Source organism: Rhamphochromis sp. 'chilingali', assembly GCF_963969265.1.
Source record: "Rhamphochromis sp. 'chilingali' genome assembly, chromosome: 3".
NCBI lineage: Eukaryota > Metazoa > Chordata > Actinopteri > Cichliformes > Cichlidae > Rhamphochromis > Rhamphochromis sp. 'chilingali'.
In genome coordinates this window covers 2855694-2875994 of record NC_137931.1, presented here as the reverse complement: position 1 = coordinate 2875994, position 20301 = coordinate 2855694, and the positions used below count along the sequence as shown (strand labels likewise).

At 39.0% G+C, this 20301-nt stretch overlaps 1 protein-coding gene across 1 annotated transcript; it reads left to right on the top strand.

The window, feature by feature from the left end:
- The first annotated feature begins 2908 nt into the window (after positions 1–2908).
- Positions 2909–9751, top strand: cyp4f3 (cytochrome P450, family 4, subfamily F, polypeptide 3). The gene is made up of 13 exons (XM_080878299.1): positions 2909–3125; positions 3316–3460; positions 3553–3606; positions 3746–3873; positions 4909–5030; positions 5110–5259; positions 5559–5688; positions 8088–8154; positions 8308–8437; positions 8531–8664; positions 8930–8994; positions 9073–9155; positions 9232–9751. Exons 1-13 carry the CDS (start codon positions 2919–2921, stop codon positions 9422–9424), a joined length of 1608 nt encoding a protein of 535 aa, XP_080734425.1. The 5' UTR covers positions 2909–2918; the 3' UTR covers positions 9425–9751.
- The last annotated feature ends 10550 nt before the right edge of the window (positions 9752–20301 follow it).

Sequence of the window (20301 nt, the reverse complement as noted above, 5' to 3'; positions counted from 1 at the left end):
TATCATATGCACAACTGTGTGTGGCCTATCTCCATTCAAATAAAGTGTAGTACTCTACAATACTCTAATTAAATTCAAATGTAGGAACATTTCCTATTCCTGTATCAATACAATGAGGACAATGACCTAACACTGTTGTATTGCAACATGGAGTAGTGTCCAAAAGCCACCCCCTTATTTCTTTATATTCTGCTAGGAAAATGGGTGCAATGAACCATTTGCAAGCATACATGGAAATACAGGATGTAACGCAAAAACAGTTGTAGTACTTTAATGCTCAGCACAGCCTGAAGTATTTTAGGCAGCTTTTAAGTACCGGTAGTCTTCAGGAATAGAAGGACACTCAAAGCTCTTCTTTGGATGAGAAAAAATGATGCAGCTGTAGTATTGATTCTGATATAGTGCAGGCCTGAGCCTGACTTGTAATGCACACTGGCAGAGCAGTTACTGCAAATAAATCCAGATGTGGCCACCAGGAACATCATGGAAGCCTTTTATGCTTAAACATAAAAACCACGTCGTGGGGTATGAACCCAAAGAGAAGAAAAACAGGATGTCTGTGTTTGCAATTATACTGAAGAACAAGCTGTTTTCTAGTTTGGGAAATTGACTTCGGCTGTGATCTTGCAATACTGTCTGTGGCTTTTTCCTGTTGAAATATAATACACTGCTCTTCTTTATTCAAGTGGGTGTCAAATTCTTATTAAGCTGTAAAGCAGTGTCACTGCTGAGCGCTACTGCTGCTCATCCCTTTAAGTCTGTATACAAACAAAAGTCAATGACTGTAACTTTGTTATTATTGCATGCTGTAGTACCTAAGAGTACGCATGTTCTTAGTGTTTTCTATCATTTCAGTGTCCTGAATGGTTCTAGGAATCCTCACAATAACAAACAGTGCTTTATAGAGGCTGTAACAACAATTACATGCAAAGCTGCCTCTGTAACTGTGCAGCTGCGTTTCGTTTTAACGTTATTCTACCTAAAATCATGTCTCACTAATGCATTACTATGTTCTCTGTATGTAGTGTACTAACTCACTGCGTCACTGTATTCAGATGTGTTTTCTTGCTTCTGTGGACATAAACACACTCAGATGGTTTTTGTGGTAATGACTGGCATGTGTCTGATCCTGCCACTAACACACGACTCTGAATATTCACAACGTCAGGAGCCTAAGCACCATCCGGCCTGGTTAGAACCTGAAAGGAAGACTGCCTCTTTTTGAAAAGTGTTGTCTTTTCTTGTGTGTGTGTTTAGCCTCATGCTTTTGAATGTTCAAATACTGGCCCAGAGAAGAACAGACCACTATTGAGTTAAGGCCTGGTCACCAGGCACTCCCAAACAAGCTCCCTCACCAGACCTAGCATCAGGATGGGGTCTCCACCGGTGTCCCTGGGTATCTCCAGTAAGGTTTATATATTCAGAAATCAGTTTATGGACTGATTTCAGATTTTGAGTTGCACTTAGTCTGACCCCTCACCCAGGACCATTTGCCCTGACAACATTGCTCCTGAAATCTAACATCTCATCACAATAAGGTGAGTCCTGACACATACAGGGTCTCCATCAAAAGGAATCATCTAAGGTGCATTAGGCATCTGATCAGGACGCCTAATGCATCCTGCATTGGCGTCTTAGATGAGGCGTTTTGGGCTTGTCCCACAGATAGGAGACCATGGGAGACCAGGGCAGGATGGGAAGATTATGTGTGATGACTGGCCTGGAAACCAAATGGTAGAAGTGCTGGAAGAGGCAGCTGGGGAAAGTGAGGTCTGGGCATGTATGGTTACTACCCTATGACCCAGACCTGGATAAATGATTGGTATTTAAAAATGCTTGTTGATATGTTTTTAAGACACATCAATAAAATATATTTTGCACATTTATGCTATTAGACTCTGGAGCTCCCCCATGTTCAACGTGATTCACTTACCAAAACAAAAAAGAAGTGCAATAAACAATCTGAGTGAATTTGACAAAGACAGTTGGTGATAGCAACAGATATTAACATTATTGTTAAAGGAAAAATTGTGTTTTTTTGCAAAGATTATCATCATGTACACAAAATCTGATACATGATTACAATTTTCATTTTTAATGTATGCTGTGATTAGTTAGTGCTCATTTAAAAGTTTAGGAATTGTTGTGCCCATGGTGCAGTTGTCATTGAGATTTCCTTTGAGAGGAAACATGACATGTAGAGTTTTTATGAAATGACAGAGACTAACAAGAGCTCAACTACAATAGGCTCATCCCAAACTGGATTTTTTATTCTATTAAAGCCACAACTTTAAAAAAACTAAAAATGTTTCCTCTTGTACCCGTTGTGTGAATTCTGTGGTAAACATGTTGCCCCATGTGATTTGATCTGTGAAGGAGAACGAGAAATGCATGCCACTTTCTTCATTTACGCTTTCTCTCGGAAACACTTTCTAAGACACTATGTCAAAATTTAGCTTTGTTCTTACATACACATACAATTTTACTTTACATTTCTGGGGGCAGACATTTAATTTGGTTATTAGCTTTCTAGGGATTTTTGTTTGTTTGTTTGCTTTTGTGTGTGTTTTGCCATTTCACTTTTTTTATCAAGCTTTTTTCCAGGATGGGATAATGTTTATATTTCTACAACTGCATATTTTGGAAGATTTTGCTTCTCTATGTACAAACTGCTTCCAGCACTGTTGCACAGTACAACAATGCAATGCCTTTCAGTGGTTTCAACAACTTGATGCAGTTAGAGCAATGCAGTTCAGTGTAATACTTTAACCTTTCAGTATTTACAATCAGAATTGGTGGGGTGGAGCAGTTTCCTCTCTACATGTTTCAACATCAGCAACTTCCCCCTATAAGAAACACGACAGAGCAGGATCAGTGGTGAGAAACTTGGACTTCTGGATGCTAATTTCTCTCTCCTAATGATGACTCTCCTGCACACTGTCCTTGCTCTGGTCCTCAGCTGGACAGGTCTCTCTTCAGTCCTGTACATTTTCAGTACTGGACTGTTTACTGTGGTTGCACTTTGGACTGCGAGGCTGCTGCTGCGTCACGCCTGGTACACTCACAAGTTGTCCTGTTTCAGCAAACCACAGACACGTTCATGGCTGTTGGGCCATCTTGGGAAGGTACGACACGCAGCAATCATCTAGATTTTTATGATCTATTTGACATATTTATCTCTAAATCGTAACATAACTGTAGAGTTCCGAATTAAACAGGGTTTACTTTCTGTTGCAAAATATCACCATTATTTCCTCTTCGACTGTTTTAAACACAGCAAAACTTTAAATTTTGTTTCGGGATGAAACATTTTAGATGCAGAGCACAGAAGAAGGTCTTCAGCGGGTGGATGACCTGGTGCAGACATACAAACACTCCTGCTGCTGGTTCCTCGGTCCTTTCTATCATCTGGTCAGACTCTTCCACCCTGACTACGTCAAACCTCTGCTTATGGCACCTGGTAGGGTAAAACACCAACAGTCAGTCAGTATTAAACCACATTTCCAAAGCTTTTGTTCTTCTCTCACATCATCTGTTATTTACTTTTTTCAGCCAGCATCACAGTGAAAGATGAACTCATTTATCACCATCTACAGCCATGGCTGGGTAAGTCAGACATTTCAGCTTTTCTCATCCATGGTTGCAAGATAGGATCACTGTCAAATTTTTTTAAATTACCCAGTCTTAATAGAACATAGGAAATACAGGAAAGAATTATTCCTGCAAACTCTCTTTTTTCTCTCAGGAAACAGTGTGTTGATCAGTAACGGAGAGGTGTGGTCTCGCAAGAGGCGGCTGCTCACTCCAGCTTTTCATTTTGATATTTTGAAGAGCTACATTGCCGTTTTTAACTCCTCAGCTAAAACCATGCATGTAAGAGACACACAGGCACACATAGAGATACACAAAACATGCTAATTTTAGTTTTTACTGACATATTTAGACAAGCAAACACTTGAAACCTTTAAAAACTGCATATGGTTAAACTGATACAGCAATGAGGAAAATTAGGTTTCCAGTTAACTTCAGGTTACAAATTAAGTTAATTGAAGGTTACCCATAATCTTCTTATGGCCTCTGACAGTGGCCTCCTCTCTGTGCTTATCCTGCTAGACCTCAATGCAGCATTTGATACTGCTCACCATAATATTTTGCTACAGAGATTAGAACATGCCCTTTTTAAAAAAAATTTTTATTTTTTTTTAGACTTTACAGTGTGACTGTATTTATTCAGGGTCAGGACAAGATCTCATTTCAGATTTCAGAACTCCTTTACAACGTTTGTGTAATGTTTTCTTGAATAGCTTCTGAAGGACGGTTTTGATTCAAGTTATCAAAAGTTCCTGTTTGGGAAATTGTGAATACAACTTTTGTTTTCTTTTACAAATTACACGTGCACAGCTCTTATATTTGAGCTTCTCTGGGTGATGGCAGTCAGACTTTTGTTGCTTTCATCTTGCTCATGACAGATTTGTGTTGCACAAGAATGTTTGACACTGTATGTTTCGTCCTCACTGGTAGGTACCCATTACTACACATCACAAAGAGCATGTATAGAGGCGCTGCGCACACAAGCACACAACAGCAGTGACAAAACTGCGTACCCCAGAGGTTCCCGTTGCCACATTTCTCATTATATCAAGCCGTGCGAAGCTCACTTTGTATGGAGTTGCTATGGTTACTTGTTAGATCCAGCTGGTTATAGATTTTATATTTGTGTATTGTTTTATTTATATATTTTAATATTATATTATGATATTTTCCAGTATTGTCAAAAACGTATGCTTATCATGCACAGAGCAGGTGCTGTAAATTATATACCATATGAATCACACACCACATATGATTTGTTTCCATGCTTATGCTCACACCTTTATCCTGTTAATCCCTCCTTGTTTCCGTTTTCAGGACAAGTGGTGCCGACTTGTAGCAGAAGGCAAAACTAATCTGGAGATGTTTGACCACGTCACTCTGATGACTCTGGACAGTTTACTGAAATGTGCCTTCAGCTACGACAGCAACTGTCAGCAGTGAGATCAGCCACTTACTTCAACTGATATCTCCCATTTTTGTTGTAGTTGTCAGTTTCTAAGAAGATTGTCCCTCCAGGTCTTCCAGTGAGTACGTGTCAGCCATAGTGGAGCTCAGTGACCTGATAATAGAGCGTAGAGAAAAAAATATTTTACACCACTGGGACTGGATTTACTGGAAGACTCGGCAGGGGGAACGATTCAAACAAGCCTTAAACACAGTACACAGGTAATAATCTGACCTTCTGACATTCTGCAGCTGAGTTACACAAGTCACATAGAAGGCTGCAATTGTGATGACACATTGTTACTCCCAAATGGTGAAAACTAAAGTGTTACTGTCCTTTATGTTGCTTATCTTCTTTTCCTTGTGCAATACTGTTGAAAAAAAAATCTATTTAAATCTAATGTTCTAGATACTTTTGATGCTGTAATATTCTTGAATAGTAACTTGTAATTATGTCTAATGAACTGTTGAGTATGGTAAAGGCAGGCTAGTGATGTAAACCGCTGCATTCTGGTTTACAGGTTCACTAGGGATGTGGTTGAGAAGCGCCGCACCCTCTTTAACCAACAGAGGGAGACAGAAGCACAATCTGAAATTGCTCCAACAGCCCAGAAAAGGAAAGATTTTGTAGACATCCTGTTGTCGACAAAGGTAGGATGGTACTCAACTTTAATAGAAAGCGACTGAAAGAAAATGAGCCGGGCTGAGCCGAGTAGATACCAGGAGGAGGTAGTAGTGGAAAAAAGGAGTGTATAGAGCCATTTTTAATTGAAATACTGCACCGGCTTAAGTGTCTCTTAAATAAGGGTTTGTAACATGTAGATGATTCATAATGAGGAAATTTCAACATAGCCAGACTTTCTCTGCATTAGCTGACTTCACATAATACTAGATGTCAAAATCTCACAGAGGTGAAAAATAAATTACCTGGAGTCATATTTAGTTTACTACTTCGTGCACTTTTGCTGCTGCTGTATATTTCATACAGCTGCACATTAAAGTTAAAACTTTTCATACATTTAAACATTAAAAGTTACTCTGTGTATATATATGTATACACTCATGTTTAAAAATGATTAAATCAACAAGGCACTTTGTTCACATTGTACTACATTAACTGTTTATTAAAACCTCTTTGCAGAAAAATTCAATCTTTCACTTCATTCTACCTGCATGAAGAATGTATCATAGCAAATCTCACAGCAAAATATTAGTTGTTGGATCTCTACATTTTCCCCGTGTGTTTTAGCATGCAGCACAGTTTCTGCTGCTTTGGGAGTAAGACAATATTTAGATGACACATATCTTTGGCCAAATGGAATTCAACTGTATTGATTTCACTGCATATTCTTCGAGCTGGTTGGATATATAGATGTGCTATACAGGCTCACTCTTATGGGCATCTGAGTGGGTCCTGGATAAGTCCTTTTAGTGACCAGTGACTTGTTTTTCTTGGCCTCCGCATATTAATTATCCTGCAGTTTGTTTATTGGATAAATTGGAAAGATATGGTATTCGAGGGAAAGCTGGTAACTGGTTAAAAAGTTACCTAACGGGTCGGGAACAATATGTTAGCATAGGGCATTACCATTCAGAGAAACTTGGTATTACATGTGGTGTTCCCAAGGGTCAGTGTTGGGACCAAAACTTTTCAATGTATACATAAATGATATTTTTGATGTTTCTCAAGTACTTAAACTCATACTGTTCGCAGATGACACCAACATATTTTTCAGTAGCGATGATTATACTGATCTTGTAATGACCGTAAACAGGGAGCTAAAATTAATAAAAAAATGGATGGACATAAATAAATTATCATTAAATATAAATAAAACTAAAGCAATGTTTTTTGGTAATTTAAAATATAATGTAGAATTACCAATTATCATTGAAGGTGTACCAATTGATAATGTGAGTGAAAACAAATTTTTGGGAGTCGTAATTGATAATAAAATTTCATGGAAACCACACGTCAGACACATAAAAACCAAAATTTCCAGAAGCCTCGCAGTTTTGAACAAAGTGAAGCAATTCCTTGATAAAGATGCACTTCGTACTCTGTACTGTACCCTGGTTCTTCCATATCTTACATATTGTGTGGAAGTGTGGGGAAACACATATAAAAATACAACTAATCCATGAGTCACAGTACAGAAACGAGCACTGCGTATTATTCACAAGGCTGGTTATCTAGATCATACTCACAAATTCTTTCTTCAGGCAAAGTTACTTAAATTCCAGGATCTGGTTAATTACAATACATCCATAATTTTGTATAAAGCTTTTACTAAACTTTTACCGGCAAATTTACAAACTAGATTTGAAATTCGAGAAAAGGTTTATAATGTGAGAGGCTTTGGAGAATTCAAATTACCCAGAACTCGAACAACCCGTAAAGGCTTTTGTGTGTCTGTATGTGGTGTGAAAATCGGGAACAGTCTGAGTTTACAATTGAAACAATGCAAAAATATTCATAGATTTAAATTTCTCTACAAACAGTTGGTCTGGTCACAGTATACTCAATGATGGTTTTAGTGTGCTCTGTAATGTCTGTCCTCTTACCATTGCTGGTATGGATTCCAAAAAAAAAAGTGTGTGTATGTATGTACATATATGTACATGTGTGTGTAGATATATATATATGTATGTGTGTTTGTTACTTGTAGTTATTACTGCCTGTTACCTGTGGTAATGCAATTTATAATTTATATATTCTGTATTCAGTTATGAAGGCTCTAATTGTTGGTTGCGAGCTGCCGTTTAGATGCTTGTATGTGCCCGGGGCTGTTGATGGGTCTGTATGCAATGATGGGCGTAGCTGCGGGAAGTTTGTTTTTTTTGTTGATGAGTGAGTATAGGGGTGGGATTTAATAAGTTTTCTTCGTCCCACTCCTTTTTCAGGCAATTTTTGTTTTTTGTTTTGTGCATTTTATGTTCAATATAGGTATTTGTTGTGCCTGAAAATGAACAAATAAATGAATGAAATGAAATGAACATGCATTACATTTTTGGCACTGCATTAGTTGCAAGATGTCTGTGTGTTGAAGGATGAAGATGGGCAAGGACTAACGGACGAGGAAATGCAGGCTGAGGCCAACACTTTCATGTTTGCAGGTGACATGTTACAGTAACATCTGTGGTCACACATAAAAATTACACCATAGTGGTAACTGCTGCTGTATACTCTAGGATGTCTCTTTAAAGCTGCAGCTCATAGTTTGCTGTCATTATCCTCACACTTTGCAAATCTTCCTTCTTCTCGGGCAGGTCATGACACAACAGCCAGTGCCATCTGCTGGACGCTTTATAATTTAGCACGCCATGAACACTATCAGGAAAAATGCAGACAGGAAGTGATGGACCTGATAGAGGGACGAGATGGACAAGAAATCCAGTGGTCAGAAAATACAAATGCCAGCAACATTATTGGTAGTTTCAGATGTTTACATGTGAATTTTATCTCAGTGCCCTGACATGACTTGATCTTAAGGGAGGATCTGTCCAACCTTCCCTTCACCACCATGTGCATCAAAGAGAGCCTCAGACTCCACTCTCCTGTGCAGGCTGTAACACGGAGTTACACCCAGGACATGGTGCTGCCAGGAAACCGAACAGTCCCAGCAGGTGAGGGGGGAAACTCTCTTTCAAGATTTTCAAATAGACTTAGGAGATTCAAGAGCTGTGTCTTGTCATAAATCATGCTTTAGCTTTCATTTGTGAGACAGTACTTTAAGGGATACTATTTAAGGAGAGATTACTATATATTAGTTCCAGTTTTTAATGTCAAGTTACACACTTAATGAGAGAAGCTGATAACGAATAAATGTTGAAGTTGTAAAAGGAAAGTTTAAGCTTTAACTAACTCAACTAATTGTTTCTTGTAAACCAGGTACAATCTGCTTGGTAAGCATTTATGGAACACACCATAACCCCACTGTTTGGACAAACCCACATGTAAGCACTTAGTAAGATCATCTTAATTTTTGATACAAATCTGTCATATTTAATCTTTGTCATTTGCTCTCTAACCAGGAATATGATCCCCAGCGATTTGACCCAAGCAACAAAAGGAGCCAAACCTCTCATGCCTTCATCCCCTTCTCCTCAGGCCCCAGGTTCAGTTTCAGAATTATTCCCAACAGTACAACTAGGAAATGTTTTGGTAGCAAAATAACAAGTATATTTTAACAGGAACTGCATTGGTCAGAAATTCGCCATGGTGGAGCTCCGTGTTGTTGTGGCGTTGACCCTGCTCAGGTTTCGACTGACCCCAGGAGTGAATCCTGAACTCGGGAGCAGCAGAGTTCGCCGTCTCCCCCAACTCGTCCTGCGTGCGGAGGGAGGCCTGTGGCTGCAGCTGGAGCCTCTGAACACGCCCACATAGCAGGAGCAGTCAGATGAATGAGCCAATAAGATGATATAGTAACTTGTGTTTTTGAGAAAAGAGTAAAGAAAAGATCAGCCAGGAAGTGAAACTTAATGCAGTATCTACGTCGATGCCCACTGACAAACGTTATCTATCTGCAGTAACTTTTTGGTGTATTTATCTAATATAGGCAAATGCAATAATAACCATGCAACTCTTTAATGTACCTCTCAGACCGTAATTAGCAGTTTGGTTTTGAGGTTTCATACATTAATATAAGGGCTAAAATCTTCTTGTCAGAAATCGACATTTAACTGGGCAAATAAAAAAATTATCTTCTTTAACATAAAAAGAAACATAGCATTCACAATTTTGTTTCCTTTCTTACATTTTGGTGGCACAGTTGATCTGTCATAACTTCGATATACTGCAGCTCTATATTTAAGTACTGTTAAGAAAAAAAATAAGTGAATTTCAAAAAAACCTTTTTTTAGATATAAATATACGGCTTTATAGCTTTAACTTTTACCTGCAATATTTTTACATGTGTAAAAATGATTACATTTTAACTATTAATATGATGAAATGTTCCTACAGCACAACTGATCAACCTTAGAGTTGCAGAAAAGTACTGTTATTATAATGTAATTGTATGTCAATTCTCCTACATGGCAGTCTTATTTAATCATAAAAATTACATACCACCCTTAAAAGTCAAAATGCTCTTAAATACTGTAAAACTAGCATCTGGGTTTGTAATTATAACAATCTACTGTTCATTGTTGATTCTATCAACTGTTATTGATATAATTTATTATTTATAACTTTATGTAAGAAATCGTGGTATTTAATAAAAAAATTTTTTAAAAATAAGTTATTCCAACCTACAAAGTTTAAAATGACGTTTTATTTAAAAAATTAAAAAATGTTAATGTTATTAAATGTTATTGGTATTGTAATCACATGCACATGTAATTACATTGCTAACTACAAATCTTATCAAATCAGACTGGATTCCATATAAACACTGAAAGTTACATTTAATATTAGCTTTGGTTTGTTTGATACTATCATAACAGTGCAGTAATACGGCATAGCATTTTGATTTTTATATAAACATTTACCTACTTAAACATTATAGAGTTATGAAATTCAGTTTTCCAATGACAGCTTTTAAACACACTTCCTGTGTCTCAACATTTAATCCTTTTTTTAATCCTGTTTGTCATCCTTCACCAGGTACAAACTATAAATGGCCTGTTTCCTTCCTCCAAATTTTTTCCTTATTGCTGCCTATTGGATGAAACTTTTCAATTTCCAATCACATCATTTCAGATCTTGTCGAGGTTGCGCGGCAGAGTACCAGCACTAACACTGCTTCTGTTAAGAACTAAGATACAAAATGTTTTGACTGATTGGTGGCACAATTTTCTCAATATAACCCTTTCACTTCTGATATTTTTCAATAAAAAAAAAAGTACAAAAATATTGATATTTTTAGTGTTACATAACTGATAGTACTTTAATTATATGAAATTTCAATAGCCATCTGTAAAATAATATTATGATTGATTGCATTTTAATAATGCAAACCTGTAATTTACATGCAATTGTTCATACTCATTACATTTGTATCTATATATAATCTGTATACAATATACATTTCTGAATCTGGCAACTACTGGACAGTAATTATAGTTTTCAAAGATAATTATATCTGCAAAATTCTGCAAAGATGTAACAGAAGAAAAATGTAAAATTACAGATTTTTTTTTACAGCGTATACAAGAACTCTATAAGAATTTTGTTTGCGTTTTGTTGATGTGCTGTAAAAAAAATAAAAACAGTTTTGCTCTAGCACAGGTTACAAAATTGCCCAGAACACAATACTCCCAGTCCTCCCAGTTCCAGTTTTGTTTTTGGTTTGTGTCCAGATAAATTGACAATGTGAAAAATGCAAGCATGTATTCTGCTTCAAAATGTATTCATAGCTGTAAATCCAATAAATCAAAAGACAAACAAAGATTGCTGGAGGAAGAAAGTTTATTCTGCTATATTCAATGTTTCCCAAATTCTTACACTTCCAAAATAAATCCTTTAATTTCCAGAATTAACTGAACATAGCCACATAATTAACATTTAGATAAATGTTACTTCCAAGTAAAGAGGCACAAATAGCATCACTTTCAACTTTAATTCTTCCACGCATCAAGGTGTACAGGTTTTCCATTGTTACACGTTATCACCTGAAGTTTGGTTTCAGTGTACTTGTATGAACAAGGGTTCTTGCTCGATTGTTTACATTTAATAACGTCATACTCTCTGGGGATGAATCCTGTGTTTGTTTTTACACACACAGTCAGAACTGATTCCAAATACTCTTCTTTGATGAAAGTGTTTTTCTCCTTGCATTCATTTCTGCCATTGATGTTTTTCATCATTTGATCACAGGAGCCCTTTCTCACAACGATATGTTTAGTTTTGAGCTTGTCATCAGTTTTACAGAGCACAGCAGGAGAAAACAGCACCAGGAGCAAACAGGCACATTGAAACCTCATGATCCCCTGATAAAGAAAACAGAGCATTTACATTAATATTTCCTCATTCTTGTTACTGGTGTAGTAGATCTGTCATAAATTTGATATAGTGCACATCAACTGGATGACACTGATCACATTTTACTTTGGTTTTATCTGAAAATGTGTAGATTTACAGTAAAACAGTGTTGAGCCTCCATCAAAATGTTTGCATTTATTTGATGCTCTGTAATAACAGAGCCACAGAGACACTGCTTTTGCTAAATGCAGTTTCACATACAAAAATATCGGTTACCCAGCACTCTACCTTTTTTTGTTTTTGCTTGTAGTTGTTTGGTTAACTCGCAGTGGCTCAGGAATGAGTTGGTAATCTGCAAAGTGGAGCAGAATCAATAATTCAGACTTTGGTATTCAACACACGTCTTTACACCTGTGTGTGAACTTCAGTTAAGAGTTTTGTCTATCAATGAGTTTCTTTCCTATAATATATGATAAATGAATGTTCTTACCAAACATGAAGTGAAGACTGAAGACCAACAGATATTATATTTTACATTTACAAGTCATAGTTTGCCTTTGTCAGAGCGTAGACTCTGTGCACTTCCGCTTTTATACATAAAAGCACAAACATCTCAGATAATTATTTGCATCACTTTTGCAACCTTCCTGAGACGCTTTAGCACTTCTCTATTTGTGATTAGGAAACAATGCAACTGTCACAACAAATGACCACAACAGCTTGTAGACACAGTTTGCTATTCAAAGCTGGTTTTACATTAAACAAGGTATTCCTGCATGTTTGTCGGCCAAACTGTGACAGCACTTTTTCACAGCACTATATTTATATAACTGATGATTTATACAGTTTGTGCACACTCTGCTAACATATCTGGTGCAACAACAGATGAACTATGATGTGGCATTTATTCTGTGACTGACAGACTTGTGAAATGTTTTGACAGTTTGCTCATATTTCCGCATTTTAAACCAGAAGACCAGTTGCACTTGTGGCCACAGGCATGACTCTAACATGACACGTATCTCTATACTTCTGAATATATCTACAATTTATAATTATTCTGCCACACAATATATACATCAAATAATATTCTGCCAGTCTGCTAATAAACTATTTGCACATCTCTGTTGTCTCTCCTGTATATGACAGACATCTATCTAATGTAAGTCAAGGTACACTGCATATCATATAGTATATGCTCGAAAAGCTAAAAACAAAATAGAAGTAATACACTTTTAGATTGTCTGAGGACACTAAACCTTTAGATTTTTGATCAAAACATGTTCCAGTTAAATATTTTTGATTATTCTTATTTATTTGGGAGTAACAATATGTAGTGACAGTTAAAGTTCAACTTATCAAGATGCCAAATGTACCAGTATTAAAGTCTTGTGTTAGAAGTTTCATGATTTTAGTTTCTTGTATTATTAATTACACTTTATACACACTGTGGCCCCATTAAAGACTGATTTGGCCATGGTAAATTCAGATGAAACATTTCAAAGTTCATATTCACTCAGCTGTAATGTACACATGACTTATTTTGCCATTACCTATTACAATAGCTTACTGCGGGAAATGGTTAATGCGGTACAGAAGTTTAAAAATAAAGAAAGAAAAGCTAAAGTGGCGAAACTGTTTTGTGACTTCCATCTCTGTAGAGAGATAAGCACCTCTGCATGTCACATGGTCAAAATTCACTGAGTCAATGTCACGTCTGCAGGACGTGTGACTCTTGTGAACACACTGTACACCCCCTGTCTGCAACACCACTGGAGTCTAGAAAACAGCTTTTGTTTTGTTATGATCAGATAAGACATATTTCTCATGTAAACTCATAAAGATGTACATGGTGTGATGATTGACAACATAAAAGGACTTTTTATTTGAGCACTTTGGCCCTTTATGGTTTGCATCATGATAAAAAAATATTTGTTTTAGTTTAAGTCACAAATAATAATAATAATAATGTTAATGTATTAAACCAAATATATATGTGTGTGTTAGCAGAGAAGGGCGTAAGTGCATTTCCTTGTTGTGGTCATGTCTCTGTAACTCTGTTGGTTAGTTGTTTATATGCCGTATATGGGCTTAAAATACACACTATGAAATGGACAGGAAGTGTGGGTGCTAAACTGTTGCTCTGCATACCACAGGAGTAGGGCAGGAGCTGCACAGAGGAATCAGGGTTCTTTCTCCCTTGGCTGTTTTGTTTGACTTTTTGTTCCTTTTTTGGTGATTTTCATCTTTAAGCAGGTCAGTCTTTGAACTTGTTATATTTTACCATTTTGCCTTTGTGTAACCTTTTGCTAGTGGGTAATAACATTTCCGTAGGCCTTTTGGTTATAAACACTGATATCTGAAAAATGTACATCATAAAACTGCACGAATACAATGTTTTTAGTCCATCATTAATGATAAAACTATAATAATAATGGCAGTTGCATTTTGTTAGTACTAAGATTGACCAGAATCGACAGGATTAAAAAAGATTACATCAGAGGGACAGGTTTTGGAGACAAAGCTGGAGAGGGCTGGTGTGACAGATGAGGATGGTAAGGATAGGATGATAACTAAAGCGAACAGCTGAAAGGGGAAGAAGAAGACTAGAAGTTGTATACAAAAAAAGTATTACATTAATTAAGTAATATCCTTGGAATGCTTCAGAGTTAAAGAAAACAAAAGTAATAGTGTCTCAGTGAATTTGTATATCTGATAAATGACCTCCATAACTTACACACAGAGCTGTTTGTGAAAATAAGTGACTCGTTGTTGTTGGATGTTGTTCAAGTCATATATCTCACATACACAGCTGACTTTAGTGGTTACTTTGCTTTTGTTAAAGTTAAAGAGTCTATCAGCAGGTCACTGTGTAATGTATTTACTATGATTCAACCATATTCATCAGATTGAATCTAAAAATACATCTTTACCATCTGGTGCTTCAGACGACCAGCTTATGTCCACCGCAGATTAACCAACCAACCCGTTCTCAGTCAAGTCACAAAACTAAGTAATTCAGCAAGTTTGCATTACAAAAATTTAGTATATTATAAAAAGTTTGTTTTGTTTTCTTCTTTTTCTGTACTTACTGTTATAGTGTACTAAAAAGGTCCTATTTTTCTTGTAATTCCACAAAAATGTAAACAAAAATTCAGAAAGTTAATTTCCCAGAGTATTGTGTTGGATGTCATTTACTCAGAAAATGTTTTTTTTATTATGACTGTTTAAACAATATTATATTTTTTTTGTTCTACAGACAACTGCCCACTAAAATCAAAACTTTAAAGAGGACAGACTAATGTAAATGTTTGGTTTTTCTTCACCAGGGACTCATGAAGGTTCAATGTGCCTGTTTGCTGCTGCTGCTGCTCTCTGCTGCTGTGCTCTCACAAACTTATAAAGATTTCAAAAGGAAACACATCCTTCCAAGAAAGGGCTCTCATGACTGTAATAACATGATGATAAATGTCAATGACATAAATCAGTGTAAGTCAATAAATACTTTCATGAAAGATAAGGTGACCTTAGTAGTTGCTTTGTGTAGCACTAACAAAAAGGGGTTTGTCACCCACAAATTTGATGTCATTGACTGCATAATGATAAGCAGCAAACCTTGTTTATACCAAATGCTAACACTCAGAAAAAACAAAAGGATAAAATGTGAAAATGGCCTACCTGTACACCTTGAGGCCTGAAGTATCAGGTTTCAATGATGCCTTAAACGGTTCTCTGTCTTTCTGTTTCTTTATCAGTTATATATTTTATTGTGTGATGCTGAATCTGAGTAAATAAGTCACAAAAAGAGTCCCATCAGTCAGACTCTGCCCAAACTTTGCCTGTGCCACAAGCCTTTAATTTTGACCTTCCTTTATAAACATTTACATTTGATTTAATAAAGGCTTTCTAAAACCACAAAATTAACAGATAGAAAGTATGAAATTGTTTGAAATGTGTCTATGAGGAAGCAATATGTTCATAAAAAATGTGAATTTGAACATGTGCTATCTCAAGTATATCATAAAATAGTTTGAAATGTTTAATCACTGTAGGGTCTGTGATTTGGTGCTATATAAATAAAATGTCATTCAATTTAATGCTGTTTTAAATAAACAGTAGAAATTCCTGATTATGTGTGTGTTGCTTGTTGAAGCACTTTGAGTTTGTTGAAGACCATCTCTGAAGATGTCCTTTGGATCAGTTACTATCCTTACATGACATTATCGTGTATAATGTGTGTTTTAACAGTTCTGAGAACATGATTGTGATTGGCAGTCAAAACTACTGTAACAACATTTGTTGATAAGTTAACATTTGCACGTTTTCACTTTTTGATCATCTGGAGATCATTTAACTAAAATAAAAATGTGCAATCTGACAAACCAGGCTCTTGATTTGTCTCTTAAATTTTTGTGTTCAGTACTGGCATAATCATAAACTGATGGTGAGACTAATCAAATAGTTATTGTGGTATTAAAATGTAGCACGGGCTACTCAAGTGAAATATCTTCAGATTTTACTTAAACACAATTCTTACATCATTGTTATGTGGATAAATGCTATGGTATTGCACTAATAGCCATGTTACTGTAATACCTCTACTAGAAGCAGAAGAATCAAATACTCACGTTGGCATTTTACAATAAATGCCAGCTATAGTACACAGAACTGAAGAGTCTAAAGCTACGTCCACACGTACCCGGGTATTTTTGAAAACGCAGATTTTTCTATGCGTTTGCGCCTTTCGTCCACACGTAAACGGCGTTTTCGGTCACTGAAAACTGAGATTTTTAAAAACTCCTGCCAGGGTGGATATTTTCAAAAACTCAGTTTTTGCGTTTACGTGTGGACGAGGAAAACGGAGTAAACGCAGCGTCAAAGGTGTGCGCCTCTTCTGACGTCACACTGTGCGCCACGTTATTGTTTCGGTGAAATTAATTTCTACAATGGCGGACGTAGACAAAATACTGTTACAGAGGAGGCTACCCCCCTCTGTCCCCTTCTGGCTGCCTCTGCCTCAATTTTATCCCACAACTTAGACATTCACATTATTCACACTCTCATTACACATACATATAGGATCTTGGGGGTGGGCACGATACACGGAATCCAAATTACCATCAGGGTGTACACCCCACCCCTCGCGTGGTTGCCCACCTCTCAATTTTAAATACACGTAGACATTGAGGGCTAGCAGGAGGGACCATGCGCTTACCTGCTGCTCTCTGGCAGGTAGCTCCATGCCCTCCTGGGTTTTAAATGCACCTTAGAACACACATGCATCAACACTACAATGAGCGGGTGGAGGGAGGTTTGGAGTCTTCTCTCACCCCCATTCTCTGCGACCTGCTGGAGCGGGGGGGCTAGGAGGAGGAGTTGGCCGTCCGACTGCGGTCTGGAGTGTGGGGCCTCCCTGCTGCTGCGGAGTCGGGGCGGTCTGCCTCCCCCCACCGCAGGGAAAAGGGTAACACCACCTGGGTCCGGGTGCAGTTCCCCCCTCCAGGGGCGGGGGTACCTAGACCCGGTTTGTAGAGTACGCTTGGGGAGTGTGATCGTGTGTACAACGTCTCTTTATGTCTGTCTCCACGTTGGTTGAGTGTGGAGTAAGTGCATATGAGAGCATGAGGGTGGGAATGGATGTTTGTATCTGTGTGTGCCTGTATGTCTGTGTCTATATGTCAGGTTGGGTATCAGACGCCACCTCTCTGGGGACATCTCAGGCCCTCCAAGGTTTGGAGGCCTATCTCCCCCTACCACCACTTCCCCTGCCAGTGGCGGACCCCCTCAGACATCGGTGCGTTGGTGGTTCTTTGTGTCCGGGGATGGGCGTCCAGGTACACACCGGCTCACTCCTTGGCGGCCGCTTATCGGGGCCTGGAGCCTGGGGCTCGCTCGGGCCCCTTTGGAGGTGGGGTGCCCCCGGCCTCTCGGCCTGGGGCTCGGTCACTCAGGCGCAGCTGGCTGCCGGCGGAGCTCACGGGCGCGTCACTGCAACTCCCCCTGGCTTCTGCTCCGCGGCTGCTGAGTGAGCCCTCATCTGGGACTCTCCTCAGCTCTTTCTGGGACAGTGGCGCAGCTGCCCCTCTGTTGGTCTTCCTTGGTCTCTTGTGTTCTGGGGGCCTCTGGATGTCTGGAGTTTTGATCTCCTCCACACCTGCTTCACGCCCTGGAGGACGGGGCTGTGGCCCCCCCACACCCTCTAGCAGATCATTACATGAAGGAACCTTTTAAAAAAACAAAAAACAAGCGCGTCCATGCTCACAGGTGTACACACGGGTGATCACACCCACAAACTACACCCTTTTTGGCTCCTACCTCAAAGCACACTGTGTTCTGTTGATCTTATGTGCTGCACAATAATGTTTAATATTTAGTATTTACTGTCATATTCCCATATATCATTGTGACGTTGTTTATTCTATTACTCTTGTTCTCTTCTGCTTGTTTTCTTTTTTCTTTCTCAGCAGGTGATCCAGGTGATTGATATATGCATTTTTTTTCTCTGCCCGTTCTGTTGGTTTTTGTTTTTTGCCCTTCTCCCCCGTCCCTCTTCTCAGCTCTTTCTCTTTCCCTCTTTCTTTCTCCCCTTCTTTCCCCCAGTCAAGTCTGTCCCGTATTCAGCAAGTGAAAATAAAATAAACAATAAAAGGTGAATCAAATGGACCATTACGGCAAGGCTGGGATGGTCAATTTGGTAAAGTAAATCCGTTGGGCATCTTTCTTTGCCTTTAGACAACAATTCTGATGCAAAAGAGCCAAACGGGACAGGCCAAAAAGAAAAAAAAGAGTCATTGTAGGTGTGGTTTGGCTCATGCTGCCTGTTGAAGAAGCTGCAGCACAGTCTTTGCCTTTCACTTCTTGCTCCACTTCTGTTGGCTACACAACACTGTTTAGACTGAACATCGACAGAAGCAATTACAACCCAAGCATGGCTGGCAAGTTCGATTCTGGCAGGACAAACGATGATGAGATGAGGATAGTGATGGTGGGGAAGACTGGAACTGGAAAGAGTGCTACTGGAAACACTATTCTGGGCCGTGAGTGCTTTGAATCCAAGTTCAGTCCCATATCTGTGACTGTAGAATCTTTCAAAGGAAAAGCTGCAGTGGATGGACATCGCGTTGCTGTCATTGACACCCCGGGCCTGTTTGATACCAGGGTTGATGAAGAGAAAACTCAGAAAAATACACTCAACAAAAATATAAACGCAACACCTTTGTTACTGCTCCCATTCCCCATGGGATGGACGTAGAGACCTAAAATTCATTCCAGATACACAATATAACCATCCCTCCCAAACAGTGGTCACAAATCAGTCCAAATGTGTGGTAGTGGGCACATCTGCTATATTGAGATAATCCATCCCACCTCACAGGTGTGCCACATCAGGATGCTGATCTGACATCATGAGTAGTGCACAGGTGTACCTCAGACTGCCCACAACAAAAGGCCACCCTGGAATGTGCAGTTTTTTGCGCTATTGGGGGTCTGGGGACCCAGAACCGGTCAGTATCTGGTGTGACCACCATTTGCCTCATGCAGTGCAACACATCGTCGCATGGAGTCTATCAGATTGTCAATTGTGGCCTGTGGAATGTTGGTCCACTCCACTTCAATGGCTGTGCGAGGTTGTTGGATATTCGTGGGAACTGGTACACGCTGTCGTATACGCCGGTCAAGCACATCCCGAACATGCTCAATGGGTGACATGTCCGGTGAGTATGCTGGCCATGCAAGAACTGGGACATTCTCAGCTGCCATCTGCCCTGAACAATGTGAACCATGATTCATCCGTGAAGCGCACACCTCTCCAACGTGCCAGACGCCATCGAATGTGAGCATTTGCCCACACAAGTCTGTTACGGCGACGAGCTGGAGTCAGGTCAAGACCCCGATGAGGACGACGGGCATGCAGTTGAGCGTCCCTGAGACGGTTTCTGACAGTTTGTGCAGAAATTGTTTGGTTGTGCAAACCAATTGTTCCAGCAGCTGTCTGGGTGGCTGGTCTCAGACGATCTTGGAGGTGAACCTGCTGGATGTGGAGGTCCTGGGCTGGTGTGGTTACACGAGGTCTGCGGTTGTGAGGCCGGTTGGATGTGCTGCCATATTCTCTGAAACGCCTGTGGAGACGGCTTATGGTTGAGAAATGAACATTCAATGCACGGGCGACAGATCTGGTTGACATTCCTGCTGTCAGCATGCCAATTGCACGCTCCCTCATTGCTTGTGGCATCTGTGGCATTTTGCTGTGAGACAAAACTGCACATTCCAGGGTGGCCTTTTGTTGTGGGCAGTCTGAGGTACACCTGTGCACTACTCATGATGTCAGATCAGCATCC